This window comes from Talaromyces rugulosus, chromosome V (genome assembly GCF_013368755.1).
Source record: "Talaromyces rugulosus chromosome V, complete sequence".
In the NCBI taxonomy this organism is placed as follows: Eukaryota; Fungi; Ascomycota; class Eurotiomycetes; order Eurotiales; family Trichocomaceae; genus Talaromyces; species Talaromyces rugulosus.
Genome location: NC_049565.1, coordinates 1,689,937 through 1,708,690, shown reverse-complemented (window position 1 = coordinate 1,708,690; position 18,754 = coordinate 1,689,937). Strand labels below are relative to the sequence as shown.

Below are 18,754 nucleotides of genomic sequence, written 5' to 3'. Positions count from 1 at the left end.
CTGCCTCACAAGATTCTGCCATATAGATCTCGGTAGAATATTGTTCTCAATATTAACACCGTCGCAGCTTACCAAGCAATGAACCTGATGTGTGCCCTCTAGGAGACGGTCGACACCTGAATCCGGTTCTGAATCAACTAATCTGTAATCTCCTGTTGTGGAGGATTTGTTCAAGCCACTGAGAAATTCCTGCGGTACACTGAAGGCGCCAACTGTACACATTAGTACCCCGTCAAAGTCCATTGGGAGGCTTCGAAATTACAATCCCATAATTCGGCCCATGCTTTCTCTGAACCGGCGGAGGGGTAGCCGCTGTATTCATCCGGTTGGAAGACGTCGTTATAAGTCACCCATTTAAACTCGACAGCCTCCAATGCTGGACCTATTGACCTTGTCAATTATCATAAGAATGAATTCAAAGAAAGAATGAAACGGAAGCAAAAAGACAAATAGATGATATGGAAAAATGAATTAGTTTGACGCGGGCGCTGTCGTACTTGGTATCTTTATGTTCATTAATAGAGGGTGAGTTCGTGAACGAGGAATCTGATATTTCACCGACTTCATCTTCACCGGCCGGGGCAACGGGTTGGTATCGAAATTGCCTAAACAGGCGACTCTGATCTAGCCCTCACATTGCAGGCTGTTCCTATGAGATAGACAATAATAGAGAATATGTTGATAGAAATATTGGAGAATAATATTGCTTGAACAGCAGCGAGAAGATAGTTGTGCAAACTTTTAAACGCGAGATTTCTGTGCCCAATACTGGTACTAGGGCTGGGCATAACATTAATTTCCGCAATCTCCATAGATCCACAAACCAACAGAGAGAGAGAGAGAGAGAGAGAGAAAAGAAACGGTGAATGACACTATCTGGGGCCATCCATATCGAGATAGCATGGCAACTACTAAGAAAACCTTTGATGCATCTAGCTGAGAAATTTGCATGGAATCAGCCATAATTTGAAGAGCCATCTTTATATATTGATTAAATCCAAGTTATATACAAGAGCTCCAGACTTCCGCTCAAAACCTATATATTAATATAAATTTTAATGGTTTCTAAATACAAAAGTTAAAAATAATAGAAGCCTAAGCTTCAAATTTCATAATAAAACTTCTGGAAGTATGAATCATTCAATGTTGCAAAAAACAAAAACACAGTATTGGAGAGTAAGTCAATTTTAATCAATTGCTATCCTGTGCTAGACTTTCGGCGCGTTTCTTCAGATCTTCGCCTTGTATTTCAAAAGCAGAAATCAGCTTCTCCCCAAGTGTCGTCTCCACCAGAATGCTGGCCGATTTATAATACGTTTCCCAGCTGTTGTACCACGATCGGTTGTCTCCTAGAGAGACGACTTGCGAGACATGCTCGGCGAGGATCAGCGCTGGCGTTGGGCTGTCAAAGCGCCAAACTGCAGTTGTATTTTCCGGGTCCAAAGAAGTTATGATTTCGTTGCTCGTAGTATTGAACAAGGGTAGAAGCTGGGCCTCGGTGAAATGCATGCGGGAGCCCACCTGGTAGGGCGGCGAGGTTAGGAGTTCGACATCAACAACAAATGTATTCCATTCATGGTATGTGTCGTAGTCGGTGAGGATTTTGTAAACAAGACTGGCTGGCGCCTCAATCGTCGTGTTGGAGCAAGCTGTGAAAATGGCGTCTTTGACCCCATAGCTAGGCGTGGAGAGAATTGGACAAGTAGTTCCGTAGGATGGCGTGGCAAAAATGCCAGCGAGGAACAGCAAGGCCGATGATGTCTTCATTTTTCGTTATTGGACAATGTTTCATACATGGGGTAAAGAATAAAGAACGTGAAGTCATGTCAATTTTAAGTCGTTGAACCTCGGCTTGTACCGACGCTAATTCGTCCTTCTCTCGGGTTGGCCAGCCCACATGATGTGGGTCAATCGCAGCAGCTCCAACAAAAATCTATCTTTATAATGGAATTAGAACCTCTAGTTTATTCATAGTCTGATGATAAAATTATTCTAAGATTTGCATATTTACCTAGAGATTTCCACCAAAAAAATAGAACATCAATAGATTTAGAGTGGAATACATGTAATTAACTACTACACGATCGAAAATATACACATGCAATTAGAATGGTTAACTGGTGGAAAAACAATTGTTTCATGAGTTGAACAACTAGGAAGAGCTGCGATGGGCATACAATCATTTGTTATCCTACCCGTGATATACAACGAGTCAACTGGTATTTATTGAACTAGAAAGGAAAACGCTTGCTGGAGTTCACCACAGACTTCCGTAGATGAAGGTTTCGCGAATCAAGGCTTCCACTGCGCATCCAACTGATCTTTGTGCGGTTTGATAGGATGAGGTGGTTGAACGTAATCAAAGTATCCGAGCTGTTTAAGAATAGTCGCATCTTGAGGGCCTGTAGGAGGTTTGCCTTCCATGTTAATGAAGTTGTGAGGAAATCCCAGGTCAAATGCGTAGCCAGTCTCGATTTCTGCAATATCTTCCGAACTAAGCTCCAAACCGAGCGCTTTAATGTTGGTCTTGAGATTGGTGACCTTGCGACCGCCAACGATTGGGATCATGTAGGGGGCCTATTTGGAGAGAGTTTTAGTATTAGGTATACGTCCACTAGATAAAGGACATGGATACTTACCTTGTGTAATGCATATGCAAGAGCAACCGAAGTAAGAGGAACTCTAAGGCGTTTTGCCACGCGGTCCAAGGTTTCAGACACCTGGGCCTCTCTGCCATTCTTAATGAAAGCAGTGTTACGTCCATCTTCTTTGGTGGAACCCGGTGGTTGGAAAAATCCTGCAAATATCGTTAACATAGTGGGCATAGATCATTACTGTATTTTACATACCATTAGCCAAAACACCCCAAACATGAATGGCCATGCCTTCATCGAGGCACATGGGGATTACTTCACGCTCCAAGTCTCGTGCATGAGCGCCGAAGCGACCCTGATAAACCGAGAAAGGACGTAAGCCATGTTGCCGGGCATATGCATTGGCCTTGGTAACAATCCAGGCTGGAGTATCACTGATGCCGAGATAAAGAGCCCTGCCTTGCTGGACAAGAGTGTTTAGGGACTGCATCAACTCGGGGATGCTGGTGGCATAATCCCAGTTATGTACGAAATACTAGTATCACTTTTGTCAGTAATGAACCAATGACGAATTATAAAGGGTCTTTTCTTCTTACAAGATCAACATAGGTAGTCTGAAGTCGCTTCAAACTGTCCTGGATAGCTATATGCATGCTCTTCGTACCAGATCCACCAAAATTGCTTTGCTGCACTGGTTGTCCGAGCTTGTAACCCATGGTATACTTGGTTGAGATGATCATTTCATCCCTGCGTCCTGTCTTTTGAAGCCACTCTCCAATCCATTCTTCACTCTGGCCACCGTGGTAGGCATTGGCTGTGTCAATGAAATTGCCGCCCAGGTCATAAAAAGCGTCGAGGAGCTCAAATGCACCTTCCTTGTTAAAATCTCCCAATCCCGCTTTCCATCTATCACCAAGACCTTCAAAGTACATTTGTAAGCCTTTCATTTTTCAGGGAAATCGGATAGAAAGGTTGATATACATACTCATTCCGCCAAGGCACAATGGGCTAATGCGAACAGAAGCGTTGGGTGCCAGTAGACGATGTCTACCCAAGAGGCTTTTAGGAGCTGGGGGTGCGTGTGCCATTGTTGTGGATAATTGAATAAACGTTGATGTGAAAGGTAGAAACTTGATTTTATCAATTGATAGTTCAAGAAATTCAATATTCTTGGAAGATAGAATTCGATACTAGGGTCATCGCAAGCTTTATAGAGTTCGCCTGGATTCGGGGATAGTAATTTACGTCCGTTAAAGCCATTTCTCCTTCTTGTACGGGGGGGGTTAAGTAATATTTTACACGAAGAAATAATACATGTTGATTAGAAATTTGAAGACGGAGATAAACCGTAGGCAATTGGATGAATGACGCTAGTCTGTTTAGGGAAATACCCGCGAAAACCCTATGTTCGGGCTGATAGCGGGGCGTATCCTCGGGTTGCGGGCCTGCGGGGAGTATCCAAATGTTGTCCATACGAAGCAATGAAAGTAGCAATATGATAACTAAATGTGTATTAAGCACATATCACTATTCTCGTTGCATTCAAACGCTACATGTTAAATTAAGATATCGGTTTATATTAAATTAAGGACGTAATAGTGAGGTGTTAATACTTTTATTGGATATTATTTCGGGGTATTGCATGTAAACATGTACTGTTACGACCTATTACATGCAAGTATGTAGTAGTTGGTGCCCAATTCCACAGTCAAACATTGGGTATAAAACGTTGAGGGACAAGTCATGTTCACTCAGGCCAAATCGGAAACCTCATATTTAACATTTTTGGAGCTACGAAAACATAAAATGGCACGCTTTGATGGAAAGACAGTGGTAGTAACAGGCGCAGGGTCTGGCATAGGCCGCGAGGTATCACTATGCTTTGCCACCGAAGGAGCAACAGTAATAGCCCTGGACATCTCATGCCCCATGCCATTCGAGGAATCCAATATTCACTACCGAAAACATGATGTTCGGCTTGAGGAGGACTGGAATAGCCTCGTGACCGAACTTTCGACAAAAGAAGGTGCTGATTGCTTGGTGAACTCTGCTGGAATCATGGACTACGCTCCCCTGGATGAGGTCGACTTGAGCAGCTGGCGCCGAACCATGGCGGTTGATCTAGACGGTGTTATGCTCGGTATGCGTGCGATAATCCCATTGATGAAAGAACGAGGCGGCTCTATTGTCAACATCTCTTCGGTCTGGGGCTTGGTGGCTGTCTCTGGCTGTGCAGCATACCACGCAGCCAAAGCAGCTGTAACACACCTGACCCGAAATGCTGCCGTCACTTACGCTCCTCATAATATTCGAGCCAACGCGATCCACCCGGGAATCATAGCAACGCCCCTGGTTCTCAAACAACCAGACGAGTTCAACCAAGCTATGATTAGTCGCACGCCCCTGGGCCGAATGGGTAAACCGGTGGAAATCGCAAAATGTGTCTTGTTTATGGCTAGCGATGATGCGTCATTTATGACTGGAGCGGCAATTGCCGTCGATGGTGGCTGGACGGCTCAGTAGTAAACTAAATGTCATAGAGAGGATTGTTGAATTACCCTGGGTACTGTTGTAAGTGGAAGGCTTATATTGTTACTAATATAAACTTATTATTCAAGTGGTGTTTTTCTTTACGTTGTAGATATCAATGATATTGGGGTGAAAACCCATTCACGACCTCGAATTTCCTCTTTTGTAAGGTCTATGGCCAGCGTGACTTCGGAAGATTAACAATTTGTTTACTCACTACGAATTTCAGTTATGTGAAGGAAAAGAATTGAGTAGCAACCTCTTGTATTGCATGCTCTACTAACTAATTTTTAACTATAGTCCCTATCAAGTCGTGATTGCCAAACGTCCAAAAAACTCCAATCCCTATTAAAAATCCTCCTAAATTGCCTTTGTTCTCTCTCATCCATGTCTATTCAACATTGACCTTGATATTCTCCTTTGACTTGACGATATCATATAGATCCTCCTCTTCGGAGTCATGGGACGGAGTATATGAGGAATGCTCTTCAACTTCCTTGAGCAAATCTCCCGGCTCAGTGTCGGTATCGAGGTGCATGGTATCGGTCTCATCCGCGACTTCCAGTACTGAAGCATGTTTCTCATTCACATAGCTTGTCTCTGGTTCTGTCTCTTTCTCGACATTATCACTACCGTCGCCCTCGATGTAAACCTTCTTGTGGAACTGGGCGGGGTTGTTTTGGTTCTTTGGCAGGCGTACAACGAGTATCCCATCCACAAATTTGGCCGAGATATTTTCGTTGTCGACAGATGCAGGTGCCTCACGAGTACCTAGCGGGATGTTGCGCTCAAAAACTCCAACTTCGTAGTGTCGTTCTTCAATCACCATGGCCCTGTGAAGCTCTTCGGTGAACTCGGGACGATGGATTACACCCGAGAGACGAAGGGTAGATTCTTCGGGATCATAGTCAACGCTGACATCTGCTTTGTTTGCACCGGGAAGAGATACATGGACGACGTATTCGGTGGGTGCGTTGAAGACGTCGGCGCGGGGCACAAAGTCAACGGGGTTGTCACTCTGATGGCGTCCTCTCCCATCTCGAGGTCCGAACCAGGCGTTGGCAGGGTCCATTTCAGCGGCAAAGTTTTGGAGAAAGGAGAAATCGAATGATCCTGGCATGCCGCCACGGCCGCCTCGACCGCCGCGACCTCGATGCATGCCACGATGGTGGCCGTGGTGGCCATGGGGTCCGTGATGATGGCCGCGGGACCCAAACATGCCGCCACGACCATGTCCATGGGAAAGGGGTTCTTCAAAGTCTCGTGGCCCAAAGCCCGGATGGTGTCTTCCTCGACAGGGATGTCCACCTCGACCCCCGCCATGGTGTCTTCCTGGGCCACCAAATGGACCCTCTTCAAAACCTGGGGGGAAGCCCATGATCCCGAGAAATGGTGGGGCTTGAGGGGGCATAGTCATGTTGAACGTAGACTTGTATTGGATTGTAGTAAAGTGAAATATTGTTCGGTGTTTAGGGGGGTGATAGCAGGTGTATGCGAGAATGACGAAACCAGAGCCCAAGAGATGGAGACGTAGTCCTCTTTAAATAAATCAAACTCGGACTTCGTTCTGCTTCTCCGAGGATCTGATGATTGATAAACCCGAGATTAGGCAGCTGTCTGCCTTGAGTAACCATAGTGGCGATAATTGCTTAAAGAAGCCTAGTAAGCGGCGGATAGATTAGATACCATTGCTCCAACGCTGGAAGCTTCGCGGCGGTTCTGGCGCAGTCTGACCATTGAGCGCCAGGCCCTGTCACACAGGCCTGTGCAAGAGACATTTAGGCCCTTGAAGACGCGTCAGTTCGGTGTCGTGAAGCTTTCTAGGTGAGTCACGGGGAGAGAAAGAGTGGCGGTCGCCCTCGGCCCCGAGCGTGGATTTCGGAGCCGACAAAGCGCCACGACGGAGATTACGTACCCCGAGCTCCAGCCACAGTCAATGTGGGCCTGTGGCGTAGCAGAGGTGGGGCTGGTCTCCAAGGTATCCACTTGTTTGCGGCCTTGCAAACCAGGCAGCAACATTTTTGAAAGCCACCCCGCACAGCTTCAAATCAGCAAGACTCCCATCCTCCATCTTACAAAATGAGTACATCCAACAATAAAGAGGCAACCCAAGATGGAACAGTACTTCACTCATTATTCGGTCGCACCGTCGTCCGCGTTGACAACAACCTCGTTATAAAGTCAGGCCGCCTCCGTTCCCACGAAGCCCAAACTCTTCGTTTCATTGCAGCAAATACAACCATCCCTGTGCCCAAAGTCCATGGCATCCGCTGGAAAGATGGCCAGGTCGTGGCTATTGTGATGGACTACGTACCTGGTAGGCGGTTTGATGAGGCATGGGCCACTTTAGACACTAAACAAAAGCTTTCCATTGCCGACGAGCTTCATTCTTATATCAATCAACTTCGCAATTTAAAAGGTGATTATATCGGAGCCGTTGAGCGTGGCAAGGCTGTAATTGGACAGATCGCATCCATTGAAGGCGGCCCATTTGACTCTGAGCAAGAGTTCAATGATTTTATCCTGGGAGATATTGTCAAGGCAGCACCAGATATACTACGGCATTATGCCAAATTTGCGCTTACTGATGACCACGAAATTGTTTTTACTCATTCTGACTTTGCCCCACGGAATATTCTTGTTGATGAAGGCCGGGTCACGGGCATCATCGACTGGGAATATGCCGGCTGGTACCCTGAGCACCGGGAGTACATACAAGCTTTAAAATACTTAAAGCCAATGCCTGACTGGCCAGAATACTTGTCTCGTATTCTTCCGCCCCGATTTGTGAGAGAATATATTGGCATGTCTTTCTTAGGCCGTATTTTAACTCATTAACGATACACTACGAATATATTGAATTTTTTTGAAACATAGGTAGTTAGTTGACAGTTGCCTCTTGTGTGAACCTAGAATTCGTCTTATGAAAAGTTACCTTTTCACCGGGATCTCAAATTAGAATTTTTGAAGAAAGCATTCCAAACAGAGATTGCCACAGTTACGCAGTTAAGTTGCGCAGTTAATTTTAAGAAGCGACTTACAGCCAAGTCACCAGTTGACTATCTGTAGATTGGAAGTTACTGCATAACTGCCAAATAACATGGCTCACAAGAGATTTATGTACATGATAAATAGCAGTCCCGTAACAACATTGACATCCTCATAGTTTCGCATGGTGAAGGAGATTTGGCCAGAGATAAGATTTTGAAGATTATTAGCAAGCCGAGAAAGAGCATTCTGTGATTCATAATGATTAGAGGTCACCCTTTCCCGTATGTTATTCTTAAAGCTTGTGGCCCTATTGGCCATAGCAGCCAACGTCGTACGGTGTTAAGCTTGTAAGCAGACTGTAATCTGACCGCAGTTGCAAAACTCTTCCAAGAGCAAAGCTCCTTATACTATATAAATATTTACTTGATTATTTCTAACTAGAATTTCCTTTTAAACTATAAATTTTAAAAATTTAAAATTTATGAGGAAGATATTATAGAAAGCGAGGAGACTTCACTCAAGCAAGTCCAGCAGACTTTAGAGTCTCCGCAACCACCTTGTCGAAGTCCTCTTCCGGAAGCCGCAAGTTCTTCGAGTCTACCTTGTCGTTATAGTCACCGCCGAATCCCTCCCGTAAGTGTGTCATGTAGTACTTATCCAGGAAGCTTTTCATAAAGTTACCCGCCTTCAGCGCCTCATCGGACTCTTTAGTCACATCATTGACGGTAGGCGTTGTGACGTCCCAGTCCTTTTCAGTAGTCTTCGTTGCCCGTAGGACACTCTCGAAAATCTCCTGCTGCGATACGTAGAAGGACGAGATAAAGAAAGCGCGATTGCGGAACTTGACTAGCTCGGTCTCTGGGAGACTGAGTAGCTCAGCTGTCGCCTCGCCAGATCGTTTGAGAGTCGAGGTGTTGACCTTCGTATTTCCACCCTCAAATAGTGCGGCCTTGCGCTCTTTAACCCGGATCCCCCAGCCGCCTACGGAAAGCCCAAGATCTAGCCACGGATTCGTCACGACAGCGATCCAGCTCGAGGTGCCCAGGTCCTCGACCAGCTTCCGCGTTTCGCGCTTCTGCGCCAGGTGATCGAACTCGTCGACGATCTTGGCTTCCGGGTCGGTTCCAAACTCCACGGGAAGAATATACTTGACGTTGGCTTTCGCTGCGGCCCGGATGAGGCCTGGCCGGATATCTGTAACGGGACGAGGCAGTTGGAGTACAAGCACATCTTGGCCGTTGAGAGCTCCCGCAAGGAAGGCTTCGTCATCCAGCGGGCCTTTATTGAGTATAACCTTGGGAGGAAATTCGGCGGTGGACTCGGGGCGCTGGATGACCGTGATGGTGTGAATATTCTGAGAGAGGAGGGCGGATAGAGTCTGGCTGCCGACATTGCCGCTGGCGCCGACGAGGGCAATCTTGCGTCCTTGCTTGGGAGACATAATTACGTATTGTATTGTAGGTCTTTCTAGAAAGAAGATATGCAATATATCGTTGATAATAAAATGTTCGGCGCAAGGCTGATGGTTGGGTCGTGTAGGTCAAGTTATTATTCGATAACATTCATCCTTTAAATAGATTATAGAATTTCGGCATTCGTCATCCCGTAACTTACTCCATAAGACGATTAATAATCACAGGTGGCTTTAAAGGTCCATGGTCGACGGATTTGGGGGAAACGAGGGCATCCAACTGCGCGGTGGGACCCTAGGAACTGCGGCCCCGCGGGGTTCAGGGCGGAACCCCGAACTCCTGCTTACGATTGCTGTGAGATCTCCAAGACATCCGGCCAAAAGAAGTGCCTTTTTGGGTGCTAGGATGATTTCTTATAAGGCTGAATAATAGCTATTAAGTTCTAAGCGTGATCAAGGATATCATTATTATTAAGCATGTGTGATGGAGCGGGTAGGTGATGCCCGAGGTAATCGATATAGCAAGAGAATGGTGTTGAGTAACAGTTTATGAATCTATGGCTCTGGAGCGTTGTCTAGCTCCGCAAAAAAAAGGAGATTAGGAGAAGGAACGACATCTGGAATGCCTATAATAATACCTATCTAAAATAAAGATAAAGATAAACTCGTACCAATCTCTCTTTAGTTTTGATCTCTTCATAACTTTTATCAAGATAGGATCAGAAAGCTGGGAAGCAATTTCGAGTATCAAGGATGTCGACAGTCCCTCCACTTTGTTGATTCAGTTTCCTAGTGCTCCCCGTGTGGAATAAAGCCAGAGTGGAGGTCTCTAACTTTCAACGCCTTGATGTCAACAGAACCGGTTAAAAGACTCGTTGCGTTGGTAATTAACTGTGACATCTGAGTGATCTTGTCAAGACTAATGGGATCTGCCTTTTTAGTCCAGCCCAATTCGGTAGGTAGGCGCTCGTTCTCTGCAGAAGATAAATTAGACTATAATGCAAAAAATAGAAAGAGAAAAAAAGAAAAGGAGAAAAAAAGGTAATTTATGTCTCTTCCACTCACCAAAAAAGTATTCAACCAAAGACCGATTGACAACCCCAGTATCCATGTCCCCGAACACAATGATGGGAGCAGAAACCTCTCCCACACTGAAAGCCTCTGTTTTAGTTGTAAAAGTATAGTTTGGGTTGGAAGCTCTAGAGCTGACTTGACGAGCTATTTTGCTATTTGCAAGCATTTTAGCGTCTAGAATGGGAGCAGTCCAGTAGGCGCGGGATTCATCGAAGATGGTCTGGTTGAACACATGGTTGTTTCCGAAGTAGGCGTCAGAGCGACTAAAAATGTTTCAGCATTTGAGGAAGTATAAACTCAAGCCAATTGCTTTTAAGTAATGAAAGGATAAAAGAGTGCTTGCAGCTCACCTTAGGCTAGCATCATGTTCTAGAACGTTGTGGCGGTTGAGTTGATCCCTTTATTATCCAGTCAGTTTGACCGTAAAGTTTGGGAGAGGAAGAACAGACAATGTGAAAAATGTAGCATTGGGCTCCGGATTAACTACTATGGCCATTTCAAACATCAAGTTTCCCAGAGAAGTATTGAAGTTAAGGCCCGACTTCAAAGCATTTGTTACGACCTCTTTGGTGAGGCCTTTCCCGTCATGAGGCAGATATCCGTGGTTTGCGAGGGTATTCATCATAGGGCAAGGTCCTCGAACTATAATTTTCTTTTTTTTAGCAAACAGAATATATCAACGTTGCAATTATGCGCACTACGACTTACAGTCATTTGGACCCGCGGGCTTCCAGTGAGGAGAGTCGATAGCATGCTGGGGGGTGGCAAAGGCCCAGGGGAGGGCAAAATATGCCAAAAGAATAGCAGATTTCATTTTGTTTTAAAACCGTGAGAGTGATCAATTGATGGCAGAATGCGAAGAGAGCCTTCAGATGACTTCAAATTTTGTGTACCAATTTAAATATGTTGAACGAATGCGATCAAAATTAAGTGTGGCTTCCAAGGCGCCCTTTTAATAAGTTTCTTCTATCCCCGCAGTTCAACGCCCATCCACTTATATTCAAGTAATTAATAACTAGTCCAGACCGAGGGCTGATCTTTGTTTCCAGGAATTTTGTCTCATATGCCGAGTTTGTTTATACGCTTTCGTACTCGTATTCGGTTCCTAAAAGTTCGTTGATTAAATAGCGTTAGCCCCTATTGGTGCATAGGCCGAGGAACCCTGCCGTCAAATTGAATTAATCTGTAGAAGTAAAGATCTGCAAGATCTGCACTATGAAAATATACCTGTTTTGGTTATCATTACGAAGTTCCGTATATCGCCCCTAGTGAGGATTGGCGTGGTTTGACTAAATCGTCGCTATGACTCTGTTAATATAATGTGAAACTTGGCAGTAAAGAGTGACGGATATAGTTTCGCCATTTAAATACATTGGATTTTGAAACAAAGGGGTAGATCTGAGGTGATCAAGACATGTAGTCATAGTTGTATAGGACCGAGTTTGTTGGGTGGGAAATGAGATCAAGCCCCACCAGAACATAGTTACTATAACTAATCTTTGATAGTAGAGTAACATTGGCTGCTTAATTTTCCGAAGAAGCCCTCTAATATTCAAGAAAAGAGGATCTTCGTTAAATCCCATCATTTCCGAGAACCTGTTGGATCGGCCATTGGATATATTGTCTCCAGTTAGGCTCAAGTAGCCTGTTCACATCTTTGAGAACACAACTTCCCCAGGACTGCAAGAACCAATTCTCGCGGGAGAGATGGAGGAAGGCACAGTAATGAGACAGAATAACCAATGAAAAAGGCTCTCTATTTTTTAATTGCTCAATGTAGGACGCCGGAGACTTCATGGGAAACCCGCTGGCTAGAGTCATCGACTTAGGTTTGAAATAACTCTGTGCAGAAAGCATTTTCAAGGCGTTGATGCTTTTGGTGTAAGATTTGAAGTCAGAGTCGGATTGCTCCCCAAATGATGTGCTCAATGCATGGAGATTGTCTAAGGACGCTTCCGCATCACTGGGGATAGTGACACTAAATTGTTGCAGCGAAAAGACATGTGCAAAGTCACTCTGTTGCAGAAATGAAGATGCAGTGCTCACAATACCCTGGACACCACGACAGAGGGAGAATATATCGATAAGCCCATCCAGACTAGGCTGATCGGCATCGGAGAGCCCGGTAAAGGCAGCGCCAAAGGCATACCCAACAATCAGGCCGGACAAGCAAAACATGGCTTTTGCATTGAGTGGGTTTATATTAAAGAGATTTTTAACAAACTCCTGGAGGGCTTCTCCCTTGTGCGCCATGGCTAAATTAAGCCAGAATGCCCTTTTTGGTGATTCTTGCGTAAGAGCAAGGTGTAAAGCTGATATTCCAAAGAGGCCATGCATAAGAAATGGCGTACGCAGGGCTTCTTCAACTATCAAGGTCTGCCAGAAGTGTTTCATCTCCTCGCTCCGTGCGAAGTATTGGTGTGTATGGGTTTGCCACTGTACAAGAAGCTCGAGCTGGTTCATGTTAAGGGTTGGCGGGGGCCTTTCTGTTCTATCATTGGCCCCAAGCCTGCCGAGAAGATTGAATGATTGATCTGAGGGGCGAGATAAACTCGATTCGGCCGCATTGTGAGCCGGTCGTTGGGCGGGTTTATCGGCATTCCATATATAAGGAGCCTCAGTGGTATAATCACAAGGTTCCTGGCGGTGTTGGCAGTGTGTACAGACAGGTCGTACTTCGTCACACTAGATAATTAGTGTGAGAATATGAGTTGAAATGAATATAGCATCACCACAAAACGGAACGCGACACTGAAGTGAAGGGGATGGTACCTTGATTCTTCGGCGCTTACATGTTAGACAGCCATGCCTAGACTTACGATGAGAACGACGCAGAGACATCGCGACGAGAAATTTATCCAACACCAGCTGGCATTAGCGCATGTATAACTAGTTAGTTATACGGGAGTGACACGAGGTTGTGGAGGCGAAGCGCTTTAAGCTGGTTAAGCAACACGCTAAACTATATGCGGTAATGTATACGAAAGTAGAGTAGCGACGCCTAGAATCAGGCTAAATGATATTAATAACATTTCTCGAGTACGGGAAACACTCAAAGGAGATGCTAGCTAGATTGCATATATCGTTATGGGGGTCGCAAGCCTGTGGCCTGTGTCTGTGGAATATCTGCATGGTTCGGCCTTTTGCCGTCCGAGCTTATCCAGGTTACGGCTGGTAGCGCCCACGTCAACTTCACGAGGCTGACCAAATTGTGGGTGATCTGGACAACAAGGCGCCATGTTTCCAAACAACCCAAGCCGCTAGATTTGACTTTCAATCGACCTTCTTTCTTGTATGGATTCCCTTGCGATGTCAAAGCTATATCGAGCTCGGCCGGAGAATTACACCGTCGGTTGGATATGCGCGCTGCCCATCGAACTCGCCGCTGCGCGAAGAATGCTAGATGAAATCCATAAAGACTCCTATCGACATGTTAACGATGCGAGTATATACACTCTCGGTCGTATTGGTGAACATAATGTGGTTGTCGCATGTCTTCCATATGGTCAAACGGGCACCAGCTCTGCTTCTGCGGTCGCGACCCGGATGATGTCTACTTTTCCATCGATCGAGTTTGGTTTGATGGTTGGCGTTGGAGGTGGCGTCCCCTCTCAAGATGTTGATATTCGGTTAGGAGATGTGGTGGTCAGTCGGCCGACTCTATCGCATGGTGGAGTCGTGCAATATGACTTTGGGAAGACAACTGAGAGCGGATTTCTGAGGACGGGGTGTCTAAATGCTCCACCAACATTATTGCTTAACGCTATTGCAAAGCTGGAAGCTGATCGTGGCTAGCTCGAAGCTAGATTCATGAAATGCTTTTCTACACTCAATACGTGGCCGGAATTCTCACAAGAAGATGTGGGGCCAGATGTGCTTTTTGAACCTAGCTATGACCACATTTCCGGAGAGACATGTGTAAATTGTGATCAGAAGAAGGTCATAAAGCGGAATCCACGTGGTCGGGATTTTATGGTTCACTACGGCACTATCGCATCCGGGAATCAAGTCATGAGAGATGCTACCGAAAGGGACAAAGTTAACTCGGAGCTAGGTGGAGTTCTCTGCTTTGAGATGGAGGCAGCAGGCCTCATGAATACTTTTCCATGTCTCGTCATCCGAGGGATCTGCGATTATGCCGACTCGCATAAGAATAAAAGATGGCAAGCATATGCAGGAGGAGCTGCCGCAGTATATGCGAAACAGGTATTATCCGTGATTCCTTCAACCGATGTGTCTCGGTTGGGGTTGGTAAATCATGATTTTGCAGAGGAAAATGGCTCAAGCATTCCCCGCGGTGCAAACCGGTTTCGTGGAGAGAGCCTCGATAGAAACACGGAGCTCTGGAGGGAACAAACCCGGAAAGCCAAAGAAATCGAGCTTCTAAAGAAACTCAATGTATGCCCATACCGCGCTCAAAAAGAACGCAATCCAGACCGGATCCAAGGGACATGTGGATGGTTTACAGCTCATAGGCTCTTCCGAGACTGGAAAGACAGCAGTACGTCGAGAATACTTTGGGTATCCGCAGATCCGGGTTGCGGGAAATCTGTCCTTGCCAAATATCTAGTAGATGATGTCCTAGTGGCTAATAAGTCCAGGACTATATGCTACTTCTTCAAGGACGACTTTGATGACCAGAGGATCATTGTCAGTGCTCTTTCCTGCATCCTACACCAACTCTTTATGCAAAAACGTATTCTTCTCTCTGAAACGATTCTTGAACAATTCGAAGTTAGTGGAGAAAACTTTACCAGCTCATTTGATGAACTCTGGAACACCTTTATTAGCATTGCAGAAGATGAAAATGCCGGCGGTGAAATTATCGTTGTACTCGATGCCATTGACGAATGCGAAGAATGTGGAAGATCTCAATTAATCAAATCGTTGTGCAAACTATATGGTAAGAAGAGAAACTTCAATTTGAAATTCCTTCTTACTAGTCGGCCCTATGGCGACATTCGACGGGGTTTCCAGCCTTTAGAGATTCCGGAATTTCCAATCATTCGCCTCAGCGGAGGGGGTGAAGTGGAGTCGAAGAAAATTTCACAAGAGATTGGTATTTTCATTGAAGTCAGAGTCAGCGAGATTGGTGCAAAATTGAAGCTTAAGCATGAGGAGCAAGAACTTCTATTGCAAAAGCTTATTAATGTTCCCAACAGAACATATCTATGGGTTCACCTAACTCTAGATTTAATTGAGAACAATTTTAACATTGACAAAGCCGGGATAGTCGATGCGATCTCCCACCTCCCACATACCGTTGATGAAGCGTATGAGAGGATTCTATCCAGGAGTCGTGATTCTGATCAAGCCAAAAAACTACTACAGATTGTTGTTGCAGCAATTCGACCCTTAACTCTGAAAGAAATGAGTTTAGCGTTAACTCTTACAGAAAATCATCACTCCTACAGCGACCTTGACTTCAAATCGGAAGAGCGTTTTCGTGAGGACGTTCGAGATTTATGTGGTCTCTTTGTGACAGTCATAGACTCGAGAATATACCTGCTTCACCAAACTGCGAAGGAATTCTTGGTTCAGGGTCCTCTTGGTAGCGTCCGTGAAGATTTCAAATGGAAACACTCACTACAACCACAAGAGTCTCACCGTATTCTTACAGATATCTGCATCCGGCACTTGAATTTCACAGAATTTGAGACCAATCCTCTTAGTGAAGATGCTATACCCGAATATATTGACAGTCACACCTTTCTCGACTACTCTGCCAAAAACTGGGTCACTCACTTTCATGAGTCCCATATCAAGGACGGCACCGTGATACAATCACTGCTGAGACTATGCGATACAACTTCGAGCCGTTGCTTGACTTGGTTCAGGATATATTGGACAAGCACACACACAGATTTCCCCAAAAGTTTTACCACCCTTATGGTTGCATCCTATTTTGGATTCAGAATTGTGGTAAATATTCTTCTTGAATCGAATGACATTGACCTGAATCTTAAAGATGGCACATATAGGCGGTCTGCACTATCTTGGGCTGCTAGAAACGGGTTTGCCCCAGTTGTTCAGCTACTGATTAGGGGGACTGGCAGTTACCTGAAGAGTATCGTCAAGCTAGCATTTAGGAAGGGAGCACAAGTCGATTCAGTGGACAGATACCGTCGAACGCCTCTACTGTATGCAGCTTGGAATGGAAACGTGGCAGTCGTCAAGGTACTGCTTAACGCAGGTGCACGGATTGATGTGGCAGATGAAATTGATGGGACGCCGCTGTCTTATGCCATTTTTGGTGGACATAAGGCGATCGTTCACCTGCTTTACAGAAATGCAACCCAGGTCCATTCAGAGTATATGATTAGTGAAAACCTACTATTTCCGGCCGTAGAAAAAGGCCATGAGGACGTTGTTAAGCTCCTCCTCGAGACAGCCGGAGCTAATCCTAACCTGAGAGATAATAACGGCCAGACACCGTTATGGTGGGCTGCATGGAATGGCGATGAAGCTATCATTAAACTCCTCCTTGAGATAGGCAGGGCTGATCCTGACCCAAAGGATAATAATGGCCGGACACCAATATGGTGGGCTTCGTGGTATGGCCATGAGGCTATCATTAGGCTTCTCCTTGAGACAGGCAAAGTTGATCCTGACCTAAAGGATAATAATGGCCAGACGCCATTATACTGGGCTGCACGGAATGGCCGTAAAGCTATTGTTAAGCTTCTACTTGAAACAGGCAAAGTTGATCCTGACCCAAAGGATAATCAGGGCTATACCCCATTATGGTGGGCTATACAGAATAATAACAAGGTTATTATTAAGCTTTTACTTGAAACAGGCAGAGTTAATCCTGACCCAAAGGATAATCATGGCCGGGCACCATTACAATAAGCTATATAGAATAGCTATAAGGGTATTATTGATTTCTCCCTGGAGATGTGCAGAGCTGATTGGACGAGGCCATTTCTTTTTGGGAACAACTCATTGATTGCAACTTAATAATTTAAGTTTGATTGGAACCGCTTTCTTTCACATGCCTGGTGGTGGGGGAAAGCAAGGATTATACAACCTGACGCTCCTCCCAGTACTTGAGGAATTCCGAAACTGAATCAAGGATTATTATCTAATTTATTCTACGGTGGTATACGTAGAATACATTTCGATTTTTGTTGTAATATTTTCAATGATTAGCTATATTATGTATTAATAAATTTGTATATATAATCCTTTTCCATTTAGTAGTACTGCATTTAACAGATTGCTAAGAGACTTAGGCTCGCCTAAATTCTATCTACTAAGACCTATACATGTTTCCTATCAGCTCAGGTAATTATAAAAGAGTGATTTGGAGACTATTGACAGTGGGCGTCAATAATATGCTATTGAACCTATTGCCTTATCTTGATCACCTTTACAGAACAAAAGATTTATTTAAAAGTTAAAAATAAAGGTTGCTAGTAGCAAAAAAAGCACAAATGGTTCTGCACATATTGTTATGCTACTACAGTTTCAGAAAGTGTTGGAATACAGCGCAGAATGGCATGTGAACGACAATACTTGTCAAAAAAGGATGCGAACAAAACAGGGCGATGATATACATATACCTTGTCGCTACTGGTCCACAGGCGAGGACAGAAATAATCCTAGCACCACATCCAAGCCTCCACCATCGCCTCCTATAATTCTATGGATTACATTTCTTGCTATTTGTTTACATACAATCAACCTTCTATAAGATAACCTTGTGGACTATATTCTATAGCTGTCAAATCATTATGAATGGGATCTATAGTTTTTCCACTGTCATTCGTCCTTTTGAGCGCTTGAGGTCTTATGCTTTGTATACTTTTTAATGAAAATAAACAATATACATATATATATATATACACCAAGCATTGAAGGCTATACGAACTTTTGTTATTCATTATTATAAACAATAATTTTTTATATCTGATATCTGATATTAATTTACTTTAATATAAATAGGATATTACATGTATAAATATCACCTAGAGGATAGCTGAATGAAAGATGCCTCCTCTGACCACACCCAGGGAGGCAAGCCGCATGAACTAGATTGGGACAGGTAACTTTAATCTCACACGATGTTATGTATGTATTCCGTTTTCCTATAATTATGCAACTCTTAATTTATTCCTCTTCCCGTTAATACTAGTCTTATTATCGTGTTCTC

The 18,754-nt window shown here is 44.6% G+C and overlaps 8 protein-coding genes across 8 annotated transcripts; 3 read left to right on the top strand and 5 right to left on the bottom strand.

Moving 5' to 3' along the window:
* Positions 1 to 1,191: 1,191 nt before the first annotated feature.
* TRUGW13939_09138 (uncharacterized protein) lies at positions 1,192 to 1,767 on the bottom strand (the record flags this gene model as incomplete). The annotated part of the gene is made up of 1 exon (XM_035492263.1): positions 1,192 to 1,767. One exon carries the CDS (start codon positions 1,765 to 1,767, stop codon positions 1,192 to 1,194), a length of 576 nt encoding a protein of 191 aa, XP_035348156.1.
* Positions 1,768 to 2,292: 525 nt separating this feature from the next.
* Positions 2,293 to 3,682, bottom strand: TRUGW13939_09137 (uncharacterized protein; the record flags this gene model as incomplete). The annotated part of the gene is made up of 5 exons (XM_035492262.1): positions 2,293 to 2,577; positions 2,640 to 2,797; positions 2,850 to 3,129; positions 3,191 to 3,513; positions 3,580 to 3,682. 5 exons carry the CDS (start codon positions 3,680 to 3,682, stop codon positions 2,293 to 2,295), a joined length of 1,149 nt encoding a protein of 382 aa, XP_035348155.1.
* Positions 3,683 to 4,337: 655 nt separating this feature from the next.
* TRUGW13939_09136 (uncharacterized protein) lies at positions 4,338 to 5,117 on the top strand (the record flags this gene model as incomplete). Its single annotated transcript, XM_035492261.1, has 1 exon — positions 4,338 to 5,117. One exon carries the CDS (start codon positions 4,338 to 4,340, stop codon positions 5,115 to 5,117), a length of 780 nt encoding a protein of 259 aa, XP_035348154.1.
* Positions 5,118 to 5,514: 397 nt separating this feature from the next.
* Positions 5,515 to 6,540, bottom strand: TRUGW13939_09135 (uncharacterized protein; the record flags this gene model as incomplete). The annotated part of the gene is made up of 1 exon (XM_035492260.1): positions 5,515 to 6,540. One exon carries the CDS (start codon positions 6,538 to 6,540, stop codon positions 5,515 to 5,517), a length of 1,026 nt encoding a protein of 341 aa, XP_035348153.1.
* Positions 6,541 to 7,202: 662 nt separating this feature from the next.
* TRUGW13939_09134 (uncharacterized protein) lies at positions 7,203 to 7,961 on the top strand (the record flags this gene model as incomplete). The annotated part of the gene is made up of 1 exon (XM_035492259.1): positions 7,203 to 7,961. One exon carries the CDS (start codon positions 7,203 to 7,205, stop codon positions 7,959 to 7,961), a length of 759 nt encoding a protein of 252 aa, XP_035348152.1.
* A 670-nt stretch (positions 7,962 to 8,631) lies between these two features.
* On the bottom strand, positions 8,632 to 9,555 carry TRUGW13939_09133 (uncharacterized protein; the record flags this gene model as incomplete). Its single annotated transcript, XM_035492258.1, has 1 exon — positions 8,632 to 9,555. The coding sequence occupies one exon, from the start codon at positions 9,553 to 9,555 to the stop codon at positions 8,632 to 8,634; it is 924 nt and encodes a 307-aa protein (XP_035348151.1).
* A 759-nt stretch (positions 9,556 to 10,314) lies between these two features.
* On the bottom strand, positions 10,315 to 11,413 carry TRUGW13939_09132 (uncharacterized protein; the record flags this gene model as incomplete). The annotated part of the gene is made up of 5 exons (XM_035492257.1): positions 10,315 to 10,499; positions 10,591 to 10,862; positions 10,950 to 10,997; positions 11,049 to 11,241; positions 11,308 to 11,413. 5 exons carry the CDS (start codon positions 11,411 to 11,413, stop codon positions 10,315 to 10,317), a joined length of 804 nt encoding a protein of 267 aa, XP_035348150.1.
* Positions 11,414 to 13,908: 2,495 nt separating this feature from the next.
* Positions 13,909 to 17,451, top strand: TRUGW13939_09131 (uncharacterized protein; the record flags this gene model as incomplete). The annotated part of the gene is made up of 2 exons (XM_035492256.1): positions 13,909 to 14,244; positions 14,395 to 17,451. The coding sequence occupies 2 exons, from the start codon at positions 13,909 to 13,911 to the stop codon at positions 17,449 to 17,451; spliced, it is 3,393 nt and encodes a 1,130-aa protein (XP_035348149.1).
* Positions 17,452 to 18,754: the final 1,303 nt, after the last annotated feature.